The sequence below is a fragment of the Dasypus novemcinctus genome, chromosome 17 (genome assembly GCF_030445035.2).
Source record: "Dasypus novemcinctus isolate mDasNov1 chromosome 17, mDasNov1.1.hap2, whole genome shotgun sequence".
Taxonomy (NCBI): Eukaryota; Metazoa; Chordata; class Mammalia; order Cingulata; family Dasypodidae; genus Dasypus; species Dasypus novemcinctus.
The window spans coordinates 60,162,214-60,184,757 of record NC_080689.1 but is presented as its reverse complement, the minus strand read 5'-3'; the positions used below and the strand labels follow the sequence as shown (position 1 = coordinate 60,184,757).

The 22,544-nt window shown below is 47.4% G+C and overlaps 1 protein-coding gene across 2 annotated transcripts; it reads left to right on the top strand.

The window, feature by feature from the left end:
* Nucleotides 1-5,496: 5,496 nt before the first annotated feature.
* Nucleotides 5,497-20,584, top strand: LOC105744358 (C-type lectin domain family 4 member F-like). 2 transcript variants are annotated; one of them, XR_009181179.2, is made up of 4 exons: nucleotides 5,497-5,904; nucleotides 12,331-12,482; nucleotides 14,637-18,102; nucleotides 18,587-20,584. XR_009181179.2 is itself a non-coding variant. In XM_058278756.2 (2 exons), exons 1-2 carry the CDS (start codon nucleotides 5,575-5,577, stop codon nucleotides 6,533-6,535), a joined length of 510 nt encoding a protein of 169 aa, XP_058134739.1. In that variant the 5' UTR covers nucleotides 5,497-5,574; the 3' UTR covers nucleotides 6,536-7,003. The 2 variants fall into 2 exon arrangements, 1 of the variants encoding a protein (XP_058134739.1); XM_058278756.2 differs by lacking the exons at nucleotides 12,331-12,482; nucleotides 14,637-18,102; nucleotides 18,587-20,584 and adding an exon at nucleotides 6,356-7,003.
* The last annotated feature ends 1,960 nt before the right edge of the window (nucleotides 20,585-22,544 follow it).

The window sequence follows — 22,544 nt, the reverse complement described above, 5'->3', positions numbered from 1 at the left end:
GCCATGGCTTTTAAATTAGTGATGTTTATTCTTTATAACAAAATTAAATCACCTGGAAAGTATGGACATGACTAAAGAGGGACCTGAGACACATAACCCAGATGGAACTACCCCAAACCATTTCTGTGTATCCTTCTAGTCTTTTTTCCCTCTAGTTGTGTGTAAAAGTGTAATATCCCATACATCTTTCACTTTTTTGCACATAAGATTATCGAGAGCATTTCTTCATTCTTAAGGTTTTCCTTCAAAGAACAGCTTTTGATTGCATAGTCTGTCGTATAGATGGACTGTAACTTATCCAGTACCTTGTTGGGCATATGTGTCACCTGCAGCTCTTTACTGGAACATCCACGTGTGCATGTTAGATTGCTCCCTTAGAATAAAATTCTAGAAGTGAAAAATTACTGGGACATGGAACATGTACACTCATCTGATTTTTTTTTTTTTTTGATACAAGTTTCCCAATTGCTTTCTAGAAAGACATAACAATTTATATACCCTGTTATAGGAAGAAGACTGTTCCCTTTTCATTCTCTCCCCAGTGTTGGGTATGATTTAAAAAATGTTGCTAGCTTTTTTTAGTTTGTAGTTCTTTGATTTAACTTAAATATTTTCATATATCCATGAACATGCGGTCCTTGTGTTCTGTTAGTTGGCTATGCCCACTGCCCACTTTACCACTCCGGGGTGGAAGGGGGCTCAATATAAATAAGTATCTTGGCTGCATGGTATCCAGGGGGAGCCAGTTCTTCTAGGGCCTGTGTCCTCCAGGGGCAAGGTCATCAGAGTTCCAGGACTTTAGAGCTGGACAAGAGGGTGGTGAGGTGTCACACACCAGAGAAATGAGGTGCTGGTAGCCCAGGGCCTCTGGCCTGTCTGACAGAAAAATGAGGCACCTCATTCTATGTTTCAAGTGTCATCAACTAGAGATTCTTTGGCCACTGTAACATTAGCTCAGCTAGAAAAGTTTGAAGGGTTGGTGGCACAGTGCTTGAGTAGACAAGTGTGTGTCCATTTTAGTCATCAGTACCATTTACTGATGACTTTCTAAGTGTGCCACGCTTGGTGAGGTATTTTTACCTGTCAATACATTATTCACCACAAAAAGCTACAAGGTTGGTGTTCTCCACTTTGCAGATAAACAATCTGAGGCTGAGTGATTAAATACCCTACAGGCTTTATAAAGGTAGTGAATGAGGGAGGGGGTTTTCCATCTGGGTGTAGTTGACTTGGAGTTTTTAATAAAGACTTCCTAGTGCTTCTCTACTACAGTGCAGTGGGTGCCCTCTCCAGTGGGTGGGGGACGGTCAAGAGACGATGTAGACGTACCCCCTGGCTCAGCCACAGTGCTGAGTTTTGCTGCTTCTTTTGCCCTGAAAGTCTCTGCCAGTGGAAGGAACTACTGCTCTTCAGAATATGCCTGCTTAGATTCGCCAGCCAGATAAAAGGGCTGTAGACATGAGCTTCACAAGCCCGTTCCACGGTTTGGGGTGTCCCCAGCCTTCTGCCATTTCTCTGAGCCCCTCCCTGGCAGGCCAGAGCTCGGCTTGTTGCTCTTCTGGCCTGAAGAATAAACAGGGTCAGGCCGAGGACCCTGGAGCACACTCCCAGTCCCCAGAGCCTTTCCCTTGGGGATGACACCCTGGTAAGAGGAAGGGGGTGAACTGTCAACTTGATGGGCCTGGTTTTAAATCGCAGCTGCACACCTCAGGGTCCTGGGACTCGCTCACTCTCCACCCTTAGCAGGTTTCCCTGAACACACTTTATTCTGAAGCTAGAGCTGCAGGCCCAGCCCATCTCACAACCCAGGGGGCATTGTGACCTCCAGCAGGGAGGCTCTAGGGCTGACACTCTGAGGCAGAGGCTCTTTCTCAGGATCCAGGGACCCCGTGCCGGGGTGTGGGGTGGTGGCAGCCCCACAGGGTGTGAGCTTGCTGTGGGCAGGACCCGTGAAGCAGCTTTGCTCCTGTTTGTTCGTTTCCTCCATCCTTCCTTCTGACAGGCTTGCAGAACTCCTCTTCTGTGGGTTCCCCCGCCCCCGCCATCCTCCTCCATTTCTGGGTGCTGTGCTCCCAGCTGGACTACCTGGCTGTGTGATGCCACAATGCCCCAGGTGCCCCTCTCATCTCAGGTGCTCCTTTTTCTTCTCCAGAATCCCTGTGTGAGAAGCATGGCCGTTGTTCTCACCCACAGGACAGACAGGGAGACTGAGGGGGCAGGAGCACGGAGCACACGCTCGCCCTGGACACTGGCTTCTCCCGCAGGGACGGGCCCCGCGGCAGTGGTTTCTGTGGCCCCAAGATGAGGAGGCGAGTTGAGGCCACGCTGGTGTTGGCGGTGGTGGCCGTGCTCTCCCCCCTCGTGGCTCTCCTTGTGGGTGAGCCCCTCGCGCATCCGAACCCCAATGGCTCTTCCTCCTCGTCCTGCATAAAGCCCTCTAGGGACCCCGAATGCACCCAGAGGGTCACTCCACCTCCAGCTCCAGGTCTGGGCCGGATGCTTCCTGGGAGCAGACAGAGGCCACCATCCAAGGGGGCAGGCTCCTCTCCAGAACCAAAGCTCATGAGGGAAGACCCTGAGAGGGGCTTGGAGCCAACTCCCCCCTTCTGGAATCCAACCACTAGGGGGTGTGTGCACCCTGTCCCCAGGCCCCAGGTGAGAGGTGGTGTTGACCCAGGAGTGGGTCTTTCAGTTCAACAACCTCGGGCAGATCCCTCATTCCAGGGGTTTCAGTTCCACCTGGGAGACACCACCTGGCCACCACCTGTGGAACCAGACAGTGAGTAGCCACAGTGGAGGGAGGGAGGGCGGGAAGGGAGCCGGTGTCGGGAGGCCCAGGACCCAGGACAAGCCTCTCCCCTGCCATCCCCAGGCCCTCAGTGGGTCTGGCCTCTTTAGAGGAGGGCATAATCCATTTTTTTTTTCAATGTAGCTATATTAAGTATAATGTGCATCACAAAGTGCACATAAAGGGCACAAACTGTTTTGATATGTGTACACCCATGAAACCATCACCACAGTCAAGATGCTGAACATATTCACCACCGGCCCTCCCCCCACCAAAGTTTGTAACCCTTGTAATCCCTCTACTCCATTTTCCCTCCTCCCCAGGCAACTGCGGCTCTACTTTCTGTCTCTGTGTGTTGGTTTGCATTTTCTCCTTATAGACATATAAGGGATTGACAGAACATACTGTTTATTTCTCCTCTGGCTTCTTCCACTCAGCATAACTATCCTGAGTTTCACCCTTGCCATGGCGTGCACAGTAGCTCATTTCTTTTTATTGCTGAGCTGGGTTCCATTTTATGGTTAAGCCACGACTTACCCACTTAGCTGTTGACGGAATTTGGATTGTTTCCAGTTTTTGATTTCAAAGAAAGCTGCTGTGGACATTCATCTATAAGTCCTTTTATTGAATAATCTTTATTTTATCATGGGTAAACATCTAGGAGTAGAATGGCTGGGTCACAGGGTATGTGCACGTTTAACTTTTTAAGAAACTGCAAGTTGCAAAGTGGTTGTAGGATTTCTAGTGCCACCCACGGAGATGAGATTTCCTTCTCCTTCACATCCTTTTCAACACCTGGGATGATGAGTCTTTTTCATTTCAGCCAGGCTAATAAGTAGGTATGTAGTGATATCTCATAGTGGTTTTAGTTTCCATTTCTCTAATTACTAATGATTTTGAGCATTTTATTTCATGTAGTTAAATACTTCATCGAAAAAAGATTTATCTGTTCAAACTCTTGTCTAATTAAAAAATGGGTGTCTTCTTGTTGAATATTGAGAGTTCTTTATGTATTCTAGACACCAGTCCTTCATCAAATGTGTGATTTGCAAATTTCTTCTCTCAGTCTGCTTGCCTTACCCAAGGTCATGAAGATATTGTCCCATTTTATTCCAGAAATTTTAAAGTTTAGGTCAGTGTTTCATTTTGAGTTAGTGTTTGTGTAAAGGTGTGAGGTTTGGAGTGAAGTTCATTTTTTTTTTAAAGATCTATTTATTTACTTCCCCTTCCCCCTACCCCCCTTATCTCCCCAGTTCTCTGTCTCTGTGTCCATTCACTGCATGTTCTTCTGTGACCGGTTCTGTCCTTATCAGCGGCACTGGGAATCTGTGTTTCTTTTTGTTGCATCATCTTGTTGTGTCAGCTCTGTGTGTGTGTGCGTGGCACCACTCCGGGATAGGCTGTACTTTCTTTCGTGCTGGGTGGCTCTCTTTACGGGGTGCACTACTTACGCATGGGGCTCCCCTAAGGGCATGGCACTCGTTGAGGGCATCAGCACTGCGCATGGGCCAGCTCCACATAGGTCAAGGAGGCCCCGGGTTTGAACCGCGGACCTCCTGTGTGGTAGGTAGTCACCCTATCTGTTGGGCCAAGACCACTTCCTTGAAGTTCATTTTTATTTATTTGGATATTACTATTCAATTGTTCCAGGGCCATCTGTTGAAAGGATTATGCTTTCTCCACCGAATTGCCTTTGCTTCTTTGTTGAAGATCAACCTGAACTTCCTTTCTGTTCTTCTCACACCTCCAAAGGCCAGGTGGTCTCACACTTCCCCTAGCCAGGGCTTGAGGAATAGGGCAGGGGTCCTGAGGGTGGATGGAACCAGGCGGTGACCATGATGTGTGAAATTGAGTCCTTGCTCATGAGGAGAGCCACGGGTGATGGCAAGACCAGGGGCAGTGGCAGGTGGGCTTGCTGGGAAAGACCCTGCAGAGAAAAGGGCTGTAGTTTCCTTGAACGGTCCTGATGGCCAAGATCTCTCACTCAGGGCTCTCATATCCCCAAATTGCTCTGAAGGGACTCTTGTCCTCTGTTTTCTGTAGGGGTGCCCAGCCCTTTCAGAGGCGATTTCAGCTCAGAGGCCCCGGGTGACCTGAAGGTGGGGCACACCTGCATCATAGCACTGTGGATTGAACAGGGACCTTCTGCCAGGAGCACCTATTTTTGTTCCTATATTTTTCCCGCCTGGAATTCGTAATCAGAAAATTTATGTTTGTGGTCTCCATGGTTTTATGGAATAACAATGATGCATCAAGAGGCTCAATGGTTGGTGTACAAATATAGCTCAGGATAAAACATGGGCATTATTCATATCTTCTTTTCTTCAGTGACTCTTCTAATGGTGAAATTTCTGTGGGATTAAACTTCCACAGCTCTAAATTGTATAATGAGTTATTTTCAAGTTCAGTTACAGTGGCAAAAGAATCCAAGTCTCACCAGCATGACTTTGGGGTATGTGTGGGGTAGGTAGTTTACAGTAAGCAAGAATTTCAATTCTTTGGATCTGTTAGTTCAGGTGTGATGGCTAATTAGGTCTTTGGCTATTGTTTGGTCCAAGGTCAGGGGGTCACAGGCCACTGGGGGTGCTCTCAGGGCTATGGTGTGGCATCTCCCCACGGAAATCTTCAGAACACGCTGGTAGATCTTTATGCTTCACCATGAAATGGGCCTCTTTGACCAACCTCTCCATTTCCTCCCCTGCAGATTCCGACCGTTTTGGCATGGTGGCCAAGATAAGGAAGCTCTCCAGCTATTTAAAGAGCATTCTAGCACCTGGGCTGTGGAGATGCAGATGCTGAAGTACAAGGTGGAAAATGTCTGTTCTCAGATCCAGATGCTCAGTGGCCACCTGGAAAACACCAGTGCTGACATCCGGATGGTCAAAGGAGTTCTAGAGGATGCTGGCACCTGCCATATCCAGACCCAGATGTTAAGGAATTCCTTGGAGCAGGCTGTTGCCGAGATCCAGGGCCTGAGGAGAGCTCTGGAAAAGGCAAACACATTGAATTCCCAGACCCAAGATTTCTTACAAAGCAGTTCAGAAAACAGCAGCTTTGTGCTCCACATGTTAAGCCAAGACCTAGAAAATGCCAACGCTGAAATTCAGCTGTTAAAGGTAGGTTTACACTTGGCAAATATGAGCTTACAGAATGCCAGTGTTCAGACCCAACTTTTGAAAGGCAATCTGGGGAGTGTCAATGTTTTAAGGACCCAGGACCAGGTGTTAAGCAGCAGTTTGGAAGGGCCCAATGCCAAGATCCAGAGGCTCTGGGGAGCTCTGGGAAATGCAAGTGCTTTCAATTCTCAGACCCAGCCCTTTATAAAAGGCAGTGTAGACAACAGCACTTTTGAGATCCAGTTATTAAGAGGTCCGTTGGACAGGGCTGTTGAATGATTCAGTTGTTAAAAAGAGATTTGCAAACTGCCATTGCCAAGACCCAAATGGCAAAGGGCAGTATGGAGCAGACAGAAGCTGAGCTCCCAGGAGTAAGAGCAGAGTTGGAAAATGCCAGGGGAGAGTTAGAGACCCTAAAACAATTAATAAAGGGTGCTACCTTTAATCCCAGACCCAGATGTTAGAAAAGAGACTGAAGGATGCAGAGGACGAGATCCAGAGGCTAAAAGTTAATGTGAGTAATACCAACTCACTAAGCATGAAAATCCAGGAGCAGGAGAGCAGCCTGGAGACCCTCCGTGCAGCCTGTACTTCACAGGAGCAGCTACAAAGGACCCAAAGTAAGTGGTAGGGAGGGTCCACCTTGGGGAGGTCAGAGTTGTTGGGATGTTTCTGCCCCTTTAGCCTCAAGCATGTGTCCCTTCTGGGAAATAGCAAGGGTGGTGGAGAGAGGACAAATCCAATAAAAGTGGCTCCTCTGTGCCCAGGCGGTAGCACAGAAGATGTGAGAATCTATGTCCTTGCTCTCAGGTGGCTTATAATCTCTCCACCAAATTTCTCCTTTGGGAAAGCAGATCTTTGTGATGAAGGTGTGTGGTAATGGCATAGTGCGCTTGTGGGGCCAGACAATCTGTTTGTGACTTCCAGCTATCACAAACGGTGTGAACCTGAGCAAGTTGCTTACCTTCGCTGAGCTTCGCCTGCACAATGGGGGCAATAGGATTTGCTTCACAGGGAGGATCAAGTGAATCAACACAGGTAACGCACTTAAGCTAGTAGGCAGCATTCGAGCATGTGTCTGGCAAAACTTTCATGAACATCTCCCATGTGTCAGGGGGTTAAAGATGAATAAGACATGATGCCTGCTCTTGAGAAGGTTACAAGATGCAAGATGGAGACAGACCTGTGAGCAAAGTCATATAGATTGGTGAAAGAGGTGTTAAGTTAGAAGCAAGTACTGGGAACTGAGGGGGGGTGGCAAAAAGAAAGGGGAGAAGGGACCTTTTGTGGAAGGGGGGAAGGAAATCTACTTATCTATCATCTATCTATCTAATCATCTATGTAATCTATCTATGCAAGTTTCAAAAAGCAAAACCTTTACTGCATGAACTCACTCCGACATTTTATATTCTATTCTTTAAAAAAAAAGAGCAAAGCTTGTCAAAACTGACAAACCAAATTTATGACCCACTAATTGGTCAGTGATTGCAGTTTGAAAAACACTGGTCTAGAGGGGTGGACAGGGCTGGAGAGACACACCCTAGATGGGAAGGCTTCTCAGTGAGCTTGGCTTTCATCCTCCAGAAAATGAGGAGCCACTGAAGGGTTTTTTTTTTGTTGTTGTTTTTTGTTTTTTTATTTTTTATTGATTTTGTAAAAATATTACATTAAAAAAACAATATGAGGTCCCATTCAACCCCACCACCCCCACCCCACCACTCCCCCCCCAGCAACAGTCACTCCCATCATCATGATACATCCATTGCATTTGGTAAGTACATCTCTGGGCATCTCTGCATCTCATGGTCAATGGTCCACATCATGGCCCATACTCTCCCACATTCCATCCAGTGGGCCCTGGGAGGATTTACAATGTCCGGTGATTGCCCCTGCAGCACCATCCAGGGCAACTCTAAGTCCCAAAGGCGCCTCCACATCTCATCTCTTCCTGCCATTCCCCATTCCCATATCAGCCACCATGTTCACTTTTCCCACTCCACTCCAATGCCACCTTTTCTCTGTGGACCTTGGATTGGTTATGTCTGCGGCATCTCTATGTCAAGAGGAGGCTCAGATTCCAAATGGATACTGGATGCAATCCTCCTGCTTTCAGTTGTAGGCACTCTAGGCTCCATGGTGTGGTGGTTGTCCTTCTTCAACTCCATCTTAGCTGAGTGAGGTGAGTCCAATAAATCAGATTGTAGGAGCTGAAGTCTGTTGAGGCTCAGGGCCTGGCTATCATATTGTCAGTCCAGAGATTCAAATCCCCTAAATATATCTTAAACCCCAACACCAACTACAATTCCAGTAAAGTAGCATGAAAGTCTAATGAAAAGAGATTCCATCTGAATCCAGTTTTGTCACGGAGAAACACCAGCTCCAAAGAAGGGCCATCTGACATGGCAGTGAACCCCATCTGCCATGACCATAGAGCCCGTGGGTCTCTTTAGCCCTCAAAGGAACCAATACCTGGGGTTGTATCTACTTCATCTGTCTCTTAGATTCTGCTCAGTTGTGCACAAGGGCAATCCTTCTGACAGCCTCCAGACTCTTTTTTAGAGACTCGTAGCCATATAAACTCATTTCTCCTTTCCATTTCCCCCTTACATTAGGTCAAACAGCATTTTAAAGTCATGTTATTATATGTAGACAGGGATATTCTGCTAGATCCGCATTGAACCTTCAATTCAAGTTCATTTTCCAGTTGCATCATCAGTTGGTACTTGATAGTGATCCCTCGGTGCCAGGGAGGCTCATCCCCGGGTGTCATGTCCCACGCTGTGGGGAAGGCATTGCATTTACATGTTGAGTTTGGCTTCGAGACTGGCCACATTTGAGTAACATAAAGGCTGTCAGGAGGAAATTCCCAGGCACAGTGCTGCTCTAGGCCTTGTTCTTATTTCAGACATATAGGCTGACAAGCATAGTTTAACCACTGAAGGGTTTTAAGGAGAACCCCGAGGTTCTGACTTGGGTTGACAAATGGAGAGTCCCCAACTGAGAAATAAAGGAGGAAGAGGAGCAGCAAGATTTGGAGATGCTGGCTGCGGTGCTTTGGGGACATCCAAGTGGACGTCGCCTGCAGGCTGTCTGGAGTTGAGGAGGGAGGCCAGGGCTGCAGACATAGGCTTGGGTGCCCCGGGTATGTGGGTTCTGGTTGCAGCAGTGGGTGTGAGGGTTTGCATGAGACAAAATGCAGAAGCGGGCGGAGGGTGGGGCTAGGAATCAACCTTCAGGAGGCAAGAAGTGAAAGATTTGTGTTTGAACCAACTGAGGACAGGGGAGTTTGGAGTTGTGCATGTGGGAAAGCCAAAAGAGAAGAGAAATTCCAAACGGGAGCGGTCAGTTCTGGCACATGCCGGAGAGGCCATGTAAAATCAGATCCGAAAAGCGTCCATTGAGGCTGGGCAATTAATAAGTCATAGAATGAAGTTTTGGTGGAAGCCAGATCACTGTTGTTGGGCGTGAATCGATCAGATATATGAGTCTGTCAAGGAACGTAGCTGAGAGGGAAGGAGAGACAAGGGGAAGAGTGAAAAACAATGCACATCATCTATTTCTCCATTACAACATGTTTCTATTAATTATAAAGTGTGGCAAATATTGAAAAATTGCAAGATGAGGAAACAAACACCTGTATTGCCATGAAAATTTGCATGACTTTCATGTGAACCCCTGCTAATATTTTGGTGAACTTGAGAGAGTGTTTCCAGAATCGCATAGGCTTCAGATGAGGTTTACAGAAAGGAAACAGCAAAGAGGTGGAGGTTGAAGATAGGGGAGGATGGGGGGGGGGTGAGTCAAATGCACATTGAATGACTGGCCTTGAAGGAGGTTGGGATGGTACTTGAATCTCTGAGGCTGGGAGGGGAGCAGGTGTGGAAGTTGGTGTCCACCCTACTGTGCAGATGTGGGAACACGAGACTGCGAGAGCTGCTGTTAACCACATCTGTTTCTGGGTGGCATAGGAGGTCACTTGCTAAGGAGGAGGATGCCTGTAGGGAGCTGGGGGAGAGAAGGGATGGTTGGGAGAAGCTGCTGGAGAGATGGGGGCTGACAAATGAGGACTTGGCAGGCAGTGCCAAGCCCCTGCTCTTTGCCTCTGTTTCCAGTCGAGTCTAAGGAGTCACTGGCCATGCAGACCAGTGCCTGGAATTCTTTCCTCCTTCCTGTCTCTCCTCGAGCCCCACTGCTGCCCTCCTGCTTTAGTATGGACTGAGAGGTGCTCCATCCTGGCTGTGCATTGGAGTCACCCAAGTACATGCCTGGGACTCATGTACAAAATCTTATGGATTTTGGTCTGGGATGCAGCCTCAGCACCACGAAATTTCAAAACATGGGCAGTCAGGGCGCAGTATCATTACTTTAACTTACTTAAAGGGCCAGATAGTAAAATTGAGACCTGTGGGCCACAGTCTCTGTCACGGATCCTCAGTGCTGTCAACTTGCTCTGCTGAAGCAGCCAAAGAGAACGTGTAAATGAATCCTGGCTGCTCCAGTGACACTATTTATAAAAAGAGGCAGCTGTTGGGCCAAAGTTGAGCCTCCCCGGGCTTAGAGGACTGGTTCTGAGGCTTCAGAGAGCATAAGAAATCACACACTGCCTTGTTAAAACACAGACTGTTCAGATACAATTTCTGGAAAAGCAGGTCTGTGCTGGGCCTGAGAAGGGGCATTTCTACCAGGTTCCCAGGTGGCGCGATGCTGCTCGTCCAGGGAACACACTTTGAGAACGCCTGGTCTACACGGCCTGTCTCTTCCTGAGATCTTTGTAGTTGGGTTCTGATGGATGTTTCTGGCCCAAGCAGGATGGTCTTTTTTTCCAGCTGCACCTGCACATTGCACCACGTTGAAATATTTACAGTGCAAATCTGAGCGATCGGTAAAACCCTTCAGGGCCTCCCATTGCTCACAGGGAAAAATCCAAATTCCTTGTCATGGGCATAAGATGTAGTGCTGGAAGCCTCTCCAGGCTCTTCCCCCACCCCTTGCATGCTGGTCACACCCGAAGTTTTGCACAGATCAGCTCGTGCCATGCCATTTCATGACTGCCTGCCTTTGCACCTGCCATTTCCCCTGTCTGGAAGGCTTTTCTTGGACCTGATCCCCTGGCAAATGCTTCCTCAGTATTTTTGTTTGTTTTTTTTTAGTGTTTTTCTGATTAAAAATTTTAAAAAATGTTAGAGCTGTTATAGGTTTACAGAAAAATCCTGCAGAAGGTAGAGAGCTTTGCCTATGATTAATTTTTTCCCTTAGTGGATACATTTGTTACAATTGATGAACCAATATTATTATAATCATATGATTAACTATAGTCCATAGTTTAGAGTAGGCTTCACTCTTTGTATTGTACAGTTCTATGTTTTCTTAAAAAATTTTTATTGTGGTAACATATATATAACATAAAAGCTCCCATTTTAACTCTTTCAGTATATACATTCACAACATTGTGCTACCATCATCATCTTTTCTGGCTGGAAGCTTTCCTTGGCCCCAAACTGAAACTTTACCAAATAAGTATTAATTCCCCATTCCTCACCCCTCAGTTTTTTTTATGACTCATCTCAAGGAACATCTCATCCCGGATTCCCTTCCTAAGCGCCCCCCTCCCAGCCCAGGTGACATAGACGACACCCTCTTTCATGCCTCTATTCTAACCTGCACGTGGCATTTACTTAGTGCATCTTCCATCCCCTTCTTACATCTGTCTCATTTCACAAGACTGTAAATTCCTTGAGGGCATGAATCGTGTCTTATTGGTCTTTTTATAGCAGTCTCCGGCTCACAGAAGCTAAGGAATGTCGAGCAATGAATGTATGAATGTTGAAGATATGAATGAAGAAATGAGTGTTGTGGCTCCATTTCAATAGCTGCAGTAGAGATGATACTAAAGAGCAGGATGTGGTGACAAGGAGGGAGGAAAGAGCTGAGACTTGGAGCTCCTGGTGACAGGATGAGCTCTTAGTGTGTGACACCTGTGAGGGCAGGTAGAGCAGGTGATGAGGAAGTCCTGGGATAGTCCTAGGTGTGGGCAGCCAGAGTGGATGGAGATCAAGTCAAGGAAGTAAGGAAGACTCTGGATGGATGGACAACTTCCATGAGAGATGGTGGAAATTGAGATGGTAGGACTGTACGGTGGCAGCAGTGAGATGGAAAATAAAGTGACAGAAAGCACATGTCTCAGCAGAGAGTTTTTCTGGGTAGCAGAGCCGAGTGTCCCAGGAGTATTGAGCCAGGCGTCTTGAGCTGCAGCTCCTGGGGAATTGGGTAGTGGGACTGGGGCGTGGTCTCAGCAGCACTTGCCCTTGTGGAACCAAGCCTCAAGGATGTGGGCCTCAGTGGCCAGCCGCTGCCAGGTTCAGGAAGGCAAGCTCTGGGACATCCACCATCAGCCCCTGGTTCCTTCTCTTCCCACCTATGCTGCAGCTCAGTATGTCCAGTTTCTCCAGGATTGCTGTAAGTTCTACTGTCGGTGCTTGCATTACTTTTCTGATGTCAAGAAGTGTTCGGAGGAGGCTGAGCAGTTCTGTGCATCCCAAGGAGCTCACCTGGCATTGGTGTCCTCTGAGGAAGAGCAGGTCAGAGCTGGGGGCTTGGGGTGGTTCTGGCAGGGTTGGTGTGTGACAAGGGCCTTTGGTGCTTTGACCTTCCTCCTCTAGGGGAGGGCACAGCCCATAACCTTCATGTGTCCTGTCAGGCAGGGAACAATACTGAATTCCTCTGAGCACCTTGCACTGGAGGCGGAAACCTGGACGACAGACCCCACTGTCCTCAATGAGTGGGGAGATTCCCGGAGGTGGACAGATGCCAGCAGCAGGGCAGGGAGAGGCGGGTGGCAGGGCGGCACCCTGAGAGCGGGAGGGGGCATGCTTTTCCCTCAGCCCCTCAGGTCACTTTGGGCTTCCTCTCCAGTCATCAGGCTTGATTTTTTTTTATCCCTCCCCCCCTTGAGGCTTGCTTGCTGTCTGCTCTCTCTGTCCATTTGCTGTGTGCTTTTCTGTGTTTCTACTTGCCTCCCTTTTTGCTGTGTCACCTTGCTGAGTTGGCTCTCTGTAGTGCTTGCAGGCCAGCAGCTCTCTGTGAGGTATGGGTGAGCCTGTCTTCACAAGGAGGCCCCAGGACATGAACCCAGGGCCTCCCATATGGTAGATGGAAGCTCAACTGATTGAGCCACAGCCACTTCCCCAATCTTGACTTTTTTAAATGAAGAAGTTGAATGTTTTAGTAGTAGGATAATAAGCAATAGTTACAATATTATATAAGGTTTATGATAATGTTACCCTTGAATTACATAATTTTTAGAAGCAGTTTTTATTTTCAGGTCATTTTGTGAATTCTGAATATAATAACTAGACTGTAGCCTAAGTCACAGAGTGCTGTGAAAAAAAAAAGAAACATCCTGTATTATGTTTATCTGCAATTATTTCAAAGTTTATTTCAGTAGTATAGCTGCAACATGTAGCTTTTCCATTGATATTACTACAAGTTGACATTTTTAAACCTCTATCCACCATAATTTAAAATAACTATTCTGGATTAAATTGCTTCAGATTAGTTTATTTTCATTCCTAAATACATTTTACGTATTTCTCAAATGCTGACTCCTTCATTGGACGATTTCTGAAGGTTTACTCAGTGTCTTCTTGATTAGCCAACCACCTGGGTAACAAGATTTGTTGACAAGTCCTGGATTTTCTGCAACAACTTCATAAATTTCTGTTGCTTCTCCTGATAGAGGAGAATAGAGTTCACTAGTAGCTTTTGTACTTTCTGAAGCACCCAGCTCATCTCGTTTGTTCAGTTTTGTCCCAACTTTGAGAAGACTAGAGGAAACAACATGTCCCAAAGCTTCCTGTGCAAAACCGCCGAGTCCCGCGTTCCAGCACTGTTTTCTGCTGTCATCTGTTGATGCTTGCCTGGGAATTTCTGCACTGAGAGCAGACTGGGCCGGTGTGCAGCGTCCGGGTGGCACCGGCACCCCCCACCAACCCTAGTCCACAGGTGCAGATTAAATCTCGATTTTATTGTCAGTCAATCCCATGGCCGTGGAGGGTGCATGAGCAGGAGACCCAGGCTTCCTGGGAAGGCCAAGCACTCACATTCGATTTGAGGAGCACCAAGGCCATCAAGGCCCAGGGTGGCCATCTGGTGGGGGTCGGCCTCAGGACATGTCAAGGTTATTAACAAAAGACCTCACTAGCTCTGGTCATTTCAGTTGACATGACCACCCAGCACAAAGGGCGCTCCTGAGACTGTTGTGTGGGTGTGAAAAAGGCCATGCTGCTTTGTGAAGCATCCTGAGAAGCTCTGGCCACATGTTGTCCCAGGACAGCACACCTCGTATCCAGGGCTGGGACTAGGTAGGGACAGTCACGTGACGGGATGCTGGGCCTCCCCGAGGGGCCCTGGCTGCTGCTTAGACCCTGGACACACCAGGGAAGGTGCAGGGAGGGGTCCAGCTCTGCAGGGAAGTGCGAGTTCTGGGGTGGAAGTTGAAAGACCCCTCCCCTCTCCTGTTCCCAACTTGCCGCTTCACAGACACCTTCCCCATCCTTGGATCATTAGTGACTCAGGATGTCCTCAGCGGACCCAGGCCTGCAGGGCATCGCAGCTCTGTCCCCGTTCTGGGGCTGCAAGGGGACTGGGGATCTGTGTCGCTTCAGCTCCATGTGCCACAGCAGGGACAAGGGTCATTGCCTGTGTCTAGCTGAATAACGTCCCTCTGTTTCCAGGTTTTTGAGCAAGGACCAGCTGGACAACTGGCAGCACGGGAATGGGCACACGGAGGACTGTGTCCATCCTCAGCAGATGTGCAGTGACATATACTGTGATGCCACCTACAGTGGGTCTGCAAGAAATCCATGGGCCACGATGTGGCCTGAGGGCAGAGCAGAACTGAGGGGTCCCTCCCGGCGGCCAGCTCTGGGCCTCCTCCGTGCTGCCTGAGAGCCTCTGGCCTCTGCTTGCTCTCTGGGGCTTCCACTTGTCCTCCTGGGTGTCCTGCCTTGAACTGTTGTTTAACCCTTTGGAGGCAGGATAGATAGGGACCTAAGGAGGAAGGGGCAGAAAAACCTAACAAGCCTGGCAAGAGAAACTGAGGCATTGGCCTGCTGGCTAGCATGAATGTGCTGAGCACAGGGGCAAATTAGGAAGGGGCAGCTAACAAGCACACATCCTGCAGCTTACAGCACACAGCACACACCCAGCGGCTCTGTGATCAGGAGGCAACCTCATTACATGGCGGAAAGAGGGACAGGGCGAGGGGGCAGCACCCCCACCCCACCCACTTTCAGGTTACCTCTTGCCTCATTGGCAGTGACCAGAGGCCGATCACCGGTGGTCAGCACACCCTGCAGAACTCGGGGACAGTACCCAGAAGCCAATCACCACCCACCAGCACCCCCTAACTCAGCCCCTAACTCGCTAAGGGAATCAGATCACACAGTAGAGTTCCCCTGCTGTGTCTCAAGTATGCCAATCAGGGCACACCCTGGAGTCCTGAACCCCCATATATCAGGGGACCCCAGGGCAGAACTTTGCATTTCCTCCTTTGCCTGCAGCCCTGCAGGTGCACTTTCCTTCTCTTGCTTCACCCCAAGAAATTCTTTGCTTGCCTGATTAATTTGTGGTTCATCCTTGAATTCTTTCTCGAGAAGAAGCTGAGAACCTAGATACTGGCTCTGATCATACTTCAAGATGTTGACCCCACATAAACAGGGGGACCAGTGGTGTGCCCTGGTGTGCTCCTCAGTGTCCATCTCCACAACCAGCACAGGCTGTCACACAGCAGGTCCTCAGTAAACACTTGATGAATGAATGAAGGCCCTTTGTGTGTTTCTCTCTTATAGCCACCCCACCCACACACACACTCTCCTGCCCTCCGTGTGTCTCTCCTGCAGTAAGCACCCTTTCATTTTTTATTTCAAGGCTTTGCAACTAGTTAGTGCATTGAAAAACAGCAGAGGCTTTTCAGTAGGGACTTTGTAGGGTTTCCAAATCCCCAGGAAGTCCTAGCCATCTCTCTGGTTCCCTGGATTTCCTTTGTGTGCAAATGGAGCTGGGGCTGGATTTTACTTGCTCTTTTGCCAACTCCAAAGACCTTTTTTTGTATTCTTTGGACTTGCCTTATCTCTATCAGAGCCTTATCTTTGGCTTCAGCCTCTTCCGGAGATCCCCATTCCCCCTTCTAGGGACTCTGCTGTGTGCCAGCTGGGCAAGACATACTACATAGCCTGTGCATAAATTCAAACTTATTTTATACCCAAATGTGTCTAGAAAGCCAGTTGAGAAGTGTAAACTCCGTAGGCTTTGGATACTCAGGGAGGATGCCAGCCAAATGTGTCAAGCCCACCTGGAAGGTGGGGGATATTAGTTAACTCAAGCTGACCTGGAGGAAATAATCGATCTAATACTCAGATAAAACACTTAAAGAAACTATGAAAGAGTCCTGTTGCATACAAGCACTGTTTGACTCCCCACTCATAGCCTCTGAATAAAAGGGACCCAAAAATTCTATTCAGGGCTCCGTATTTATCAGGACAAGAGTCCACCGAGTCTGGCCAGTTGAAACAAATCATCTTCCTTCTCAGAATTCTCATGTCCTGGCCATGGATACCACCTACACCTGACTTCTCTCTGCTACCACAATACAATGAGGATTTCTAGAACATTCTTTGCCGGGTCTGAGGTCTACCATTCTGTGCATGCACAGGGAACCCTATGCAGATTTCTGGAGCTCTGCCTCTGCAAACTTCCTCCTCTGTATTCTCTGGCCCCAACTTCCACTGCTCTCAGTCTCCTGAAGCTCCCATCCCACTTGGCCCTTGCCTCAGCTCAGCGAGACTGTCATGCTCCATTTGGAAACCCCCTCTCACAGAACCTCATCTGGAAAGAGCCTCCAGGAAGAAACCCAGGGCGCTGTAGGGCTTCCTCGTCACTGTTTTGCTTGCCTTGCTTGATGTGGGCTCTGGATGGGAGACTGTTCATCTCTTCCTGGATAACCTAAGCTGTGTGTGTCCTGACTTGTGGGTGTGCGACAGTGAGAATCTGCAGCCTTGCCCTTGGTAACCATGGCAACAACTCCAATCCTGGGAGGTAATTTACCATTGCAAACTCTGTATACATACCAGTCAGTCCAGGGAGACTCTGATGGTGGTGATGCCGAAGCTTAAGGAGACTTGGACTTGCCCTTGAATGGGAAACATAATATAGCCTCTGCAAAAATTCAAAATTATCTAATTCTGTCTCCAAGTATGCCTAGTCTCTAGAAATCCAGTTAAGTGATATAGACCCTATAGACTGTGAATGTTCAGAAAGGATGTAAGACTAAATGTGTTTTAAAATTTGCATCCAGAGGGAATGTAGGAGAGATGCTAATTCAAGCTCACCTGAAATGTGGGAGATATGATAATTCAAAACCTATCTGGTACTTAGGCAAACACTTAACTAACAAAGAAGTTCATTTTCTTTCATAAAAGCACCATTTGACTCCCACCCTGTATAAATGGAACTTGAAAATCTTGTTCAGGGCTTGGGTTTGAAACAGAAATTTCCCGAATCAGGCAGGCCTTCAATAAATCAGTTTTCCTTCTCAAAATCATTCCTGAGTCCTGGCCTTTTTATACCCAAATAATTGAACCTCTCTTGACTTCTACAACAGGGGAAGAAGGGAGGTCAGAGAATGAGGAGGGTGGGGGTTGGGTGATGTCCCAGGAATACATGGAGGAAGTGCAGGGGGAGTCTGATCAGCTGGATCAAAGTCAAGGTTTTGGGGGAACTTGGGGGGCAGAAAGGAGGAAGAAGAAATCTTTTGAAGATTTTTTTGGTGTGAAAGAAGAACAGGATACAAGATGAGAGAAGGCCTGAGCGTAAGGAATCTTGCATGTCTGCCACTGGTCTGGATAAAGTTCTTTAAGTTTTGGGGAACTTGGGAATTAAAATGCATTGATTTTTATTGTCCATTTGGTAGTGTTGTAGAAGTTGAGAGGGTCAAGTATTTGCATATAGAAAGACCAGGACTCAGGAATAATTTTTGGGAAGGAAAAATGATTATTTACAACCACCCAGGCTCGGAGCTTCTCTTTCCAAAATCTGAGCCAGAACAAGATTTTTGAGTTCCTTTCATACAGGGGAAGGGCCAATGATTCTTTGTTTCAGTGCTCAGTAGGCTTGAATTAGCATATATCTTTCACATCCTAGGTAAGCTTTTTTTTTTTTTTTTTTTTTTTTTATGATTTCACTATTATGAACTTTTTTTTTTAAATTTTTTTATTTTTTATTGACTTTGTAATAATATTACATTAAAAATATATATGTGAGGTCCCATTCAACCCCACCCCCCCACCCCCCCTCTCCCCCCCCCCCAACAACACTCGTTCCCATCATCATGACACATCCATTGGATTTGGTAAGTACATCTTTGGGCACCTCTGCACCTCATATACATTGGTTCACATCATGGCCCATACTCTCCTCTATTCCATCATGTAGGCCCTGTGAGGATTTACAATGTCCGGTGATTACCTCTGAAGCACCATCCAGGGCAGCTCCATGTCCCGAAGATGCCTCCACCTCTCATCTCTTCCTGCCTTTCCCCATACCCTTTGTCCATTATGTCCACTTTTCCCAATCCAATGCCACCTCTTCTATGTGGACACTGGATTGGTTGTGTCCATTGCCCTAGGTAAGCTTTTAACATGAACTTTATACATTCCAGATAATCTTTTAGCACATTTGGTTTACATTTCCCCTGAATATTTAAAGTTTATAGAGTTAGCATTGCTAAACTGTTTCTCTGGGACTGGAGTTGTTGTCATAGTTACCAAGGGCAGGGCTGCAGTTCTTACTGTTCCAAAGGCACCGCTCAGAAAACATACCGCTCAGGTGATCTACGAAAATATGAACAGCCCCCACCCAAAGCCTACATCAGTATTGCGGCCACACAGAGGTCGAATAGAAAATGAGTTTTTTAGGTCTGATGTCTCCTTTCGGGTACAGAGTTTTACGTTTATGAAGGAGACAGCCCAGAGGTGTGGTTTTGGGGTGGCTGAACTTGAATTCCCCATTTTAGGTGGCCTGGGTGAGATGAGGGATCTCTAGAATGGGGGAGATTCTGAGAGAGACAGGCGTCCCCGAGAATCAGTCAGATATCTACAAGGAAATGGGAAACAGCTCTTGCAGCCAGACATCCCTGGAGCCAAGGGGTTTCTTCCCACAAGGACGTAGGCATACCGCCTGGCGTGGCCCTTGGGGAATGGTGAGGATCCTGACCTCGTGCTAGGTTTTCCCAGTGGGTTGTCCTGGACAAGGAGAAAGGAGAGAGACAGCAGGATCCTCTGGTCGAGAAATCCGTAACTCACCCAGCCGAGATTCGATGTCCGCTGTTGGATGGGCATTCAGCCATGGATGAGGGGAGACCCCTCACCAGCCAATCAGTTTCAACAGGACCCCAGTCCCGGGCTTTTGGCACCATATGCTGGAGAAAAATGCTGTTCACTGGGACATGGAGACTGACTGAGCATAAGCAAAGAATTTATTGAGAAGCTCTCCCAACAGAGGGGGTCTGAAGAACAGACTTCAGTCCCCCCACCAGCATGGTGGGGTCTGAAGAGAGACCTCAGCCCCCTCGTGGAAGGTGCAGATGTGAGTTTATACAGCACATCAGTAGGCGGGGAAATGTTAGTTCAGGGGGAGGGGGTTAGGGTCCGAGTACAGCCTTGGGTCAATAAAGGGTTGTAAACGTGAGTTCTTGTGTATGGCTTGGGGTGGTGGGCTAGGAAGTAGGGTTTTCTTTGAGTGCAGGAGAGTTTGGTGGCCTGGAAGGGATGAAGGTCCTTCTCTGCTCCATTCTCACAGTGATATGGCTCATTCTTGGGGGGGGAGACACTGTCTTCCACACGTAGGCAGCTTGCTCAGTCAATTGGAATGGAGCCACAGTCTTATGACCTGGTAATCATCGCAAATGTCTAACACCATGATTGTTCTTTTCTGGAATTTACTCCTCTTACTTTTTTGTTGCTATTGTATTGGTAAAGCTTCCAGAACAATGTTGCCTGGAAGCAACATTGTTCCTTACATTAATGTGACTATTTCTAGTTTTGCAGTATTGCTTGTTGATTTTGGATAATTACCCTTTATAAAGTAAAGGAAATTCCCTTCAGTTCCAAATCAACAAGAGGTATTTTTAAAATTACGATTGAATGTTGAATTTCACCAAATGGTTTTTCAATGTCTATCAAAATAATAATAATAATATTTATCCTTTATTCTGTTAACACAGTGAATCACATTAAAAATCTCCTCGTGATGAATTATCTTTGCATTTCTTCAATAGCAACCTATTTGGTTAGGGTATACTATTTTCTTACTATGTTGCTGGATTTGACTTCCTGATAGTTTATTCACTGTTTTCTTATTTTTTTTTCATTTATTCCTGTGAGATGCACTTATTGATTTCTTGGCCTGTTTTCTTTCATTTGTTTTAGGGTTTTCTTGTTTTGTGTCATTAGAAGCCAGTATTCAATAACATATCCTACATTTTTGGAATTTACTAAGATTTTGTCTGTGGTTAGTGTATGTTCATTTTCTAAAATTGCTCCTTATCCTAAATATTTATTAGATTAGGATTGTAATTTTTATTATTCAAATAGTCTACAATAAAACTTACATTTTGTCTACTCAACCTGTGAATTTCTCTGGTTTTTTTTTTTTACTCTCCTAGTATGATCATTTTGCCACTTTCTCCTTATATTTCTAATAGCTTTTGCTGTATATATTTCAGTGTTACTATTTAATATGTAGAGATTTATAACCACTAAATCTAAAGAATTCTTTATTTTTGTTAGGAGGTACCAGGGATTGAACCCAGGACCTCGTACCTGGGAAGCACAGGCTCAACCACTGAGCTACATCTGCACTTAGGAATTTTACTTTTTACGCAATATTCACTCATTCAAGGAATATTTATTGTACCCCTACTATGTAGCAAACACTCTTCTAGGTTTCAGGGATTCATCAGTGAACCAAACAGATAAAAAGCCCCACCCCAATGAAGCCCGTGTTTCATAAGGAGGCGAGGTAGTGAGCAGCTCCAGTCCCTCCTCAGAGCCGCAGGAAGGAGTCCTGTGGAGCTGGAAATCTGGGGGTGTGACAGTCTGGAGGAGCAGGCAGCTGTGCATCATTAATCCAGCCCCCTTAGCCAGGGGCTCTCCAAAGATACAGGCAGAGGTGGTGGACAGAGGCAGGCTGGCCTGATGGGACATCAGCCCCACCCCCAACCTGCTAATGCCCAGGGCCACTGCTCAGGCCTGGACTGGCCCCTTCCCTCCTTCTGAAGAATGCTGAAAATTCTCCAAAGGAATGTCCAAAAGACATGATTACGTTCTCTCTAGCCTGACTGGAGCCTTCTGAGGAGACAGTGATCTCTCAGGTGACCTGGAGGGAAGTCGTCCGTTTGTCCTGTGGAATGCCTGCTCTGCCCTGCCTCCTCTGTGGGAAGCCTGCACAGCTGTCACCCTCCATGACTCTGGATTGCTAGATGGACAATGGCCACCATCATGATGTACACAGCCCTTTTTCGCAGACCTATGTTTTCCAGTCTTTCTGGGAGTGATGACTCAGCCTGCAGGTTGGGGTCCCACACACTGTGCTTTAGGGGAGAGCCCGACCCTCACGTGGGGAAAGTATTCATAGACGTTATGGTTGCCAAGAAATGGCCTCTCAGGTCTGGTTTTCTAGGGCTTGGAAGTACTTTATAAGGAAAGAAAGTAAACATACTCTAGAGAAAGATATAACAGCGTTTTGAGGATGAGGAAAATCACTTGCTTAGAGGAAAATCTGCACATGCTTATAGTCAGCCACTATGAGTATCTTCTGCCAAGTAATGCCCCAGCTCTCCGGTGCTCTAAAATTCTTACAGCACTGATACCCACCCTTGGACCTGAGCAAATTCCAGGCAGCGAAGGTAAGTGGCACACCTATCCTTTTTGTAGGTCTTTGTATTGCCCTCACTTACAACAGCCAAGTAGCTCTATCTCTACTGCCAGCAATTCTTGCTGTGGTTCAAAGCCAAGCAACCCCAGAGAACCTACTCCATGGCAAGTCCCAGTCCCCAGTGAGAATCACAGAAGCTGAGGAGGCCTGGGATACTCTTGAGGCGTGAGGGCCCATGTGATTTAGGACAGAGGAGGGTCCTGCCAGCTGGGTCTCACATGAGGCCATGGCAGCCTCCTTCTGCAGGACAAGGCCCCAAGCAGCAGCGTGTCCACAGCAAGGCTCTGTCTCTTAGCTACCCCCTGTCCACCCCAAAGCAACCTGTACCCCACTAACTCGAATCAGCCCCCAAAACCCTGTTTTTGTTGCAATCTTGCCCTTTTTAGACCTGACAAGCCTTTCCCAGTCCCAGTTGTGTAGGTTCCGGGGCTGGGAGGCAAGGCCCTTTTCAAGGTGGCTCTATTTCTTCTATGGGGGCTATTGGAACTGAGCCCTGTACCTCAGTGTCCCCTTAACCAGCTCTGATGTTCTCTAGGATTTCCCAGTACAGTAGATGAGTGTCTGGGCTTTCTGTGTGGCTGATTAGCCATCATTACCATTGTGCCATCACTTACAATATGGCGGGAGTTCTGAGAGCAGGGGAGGTGGAC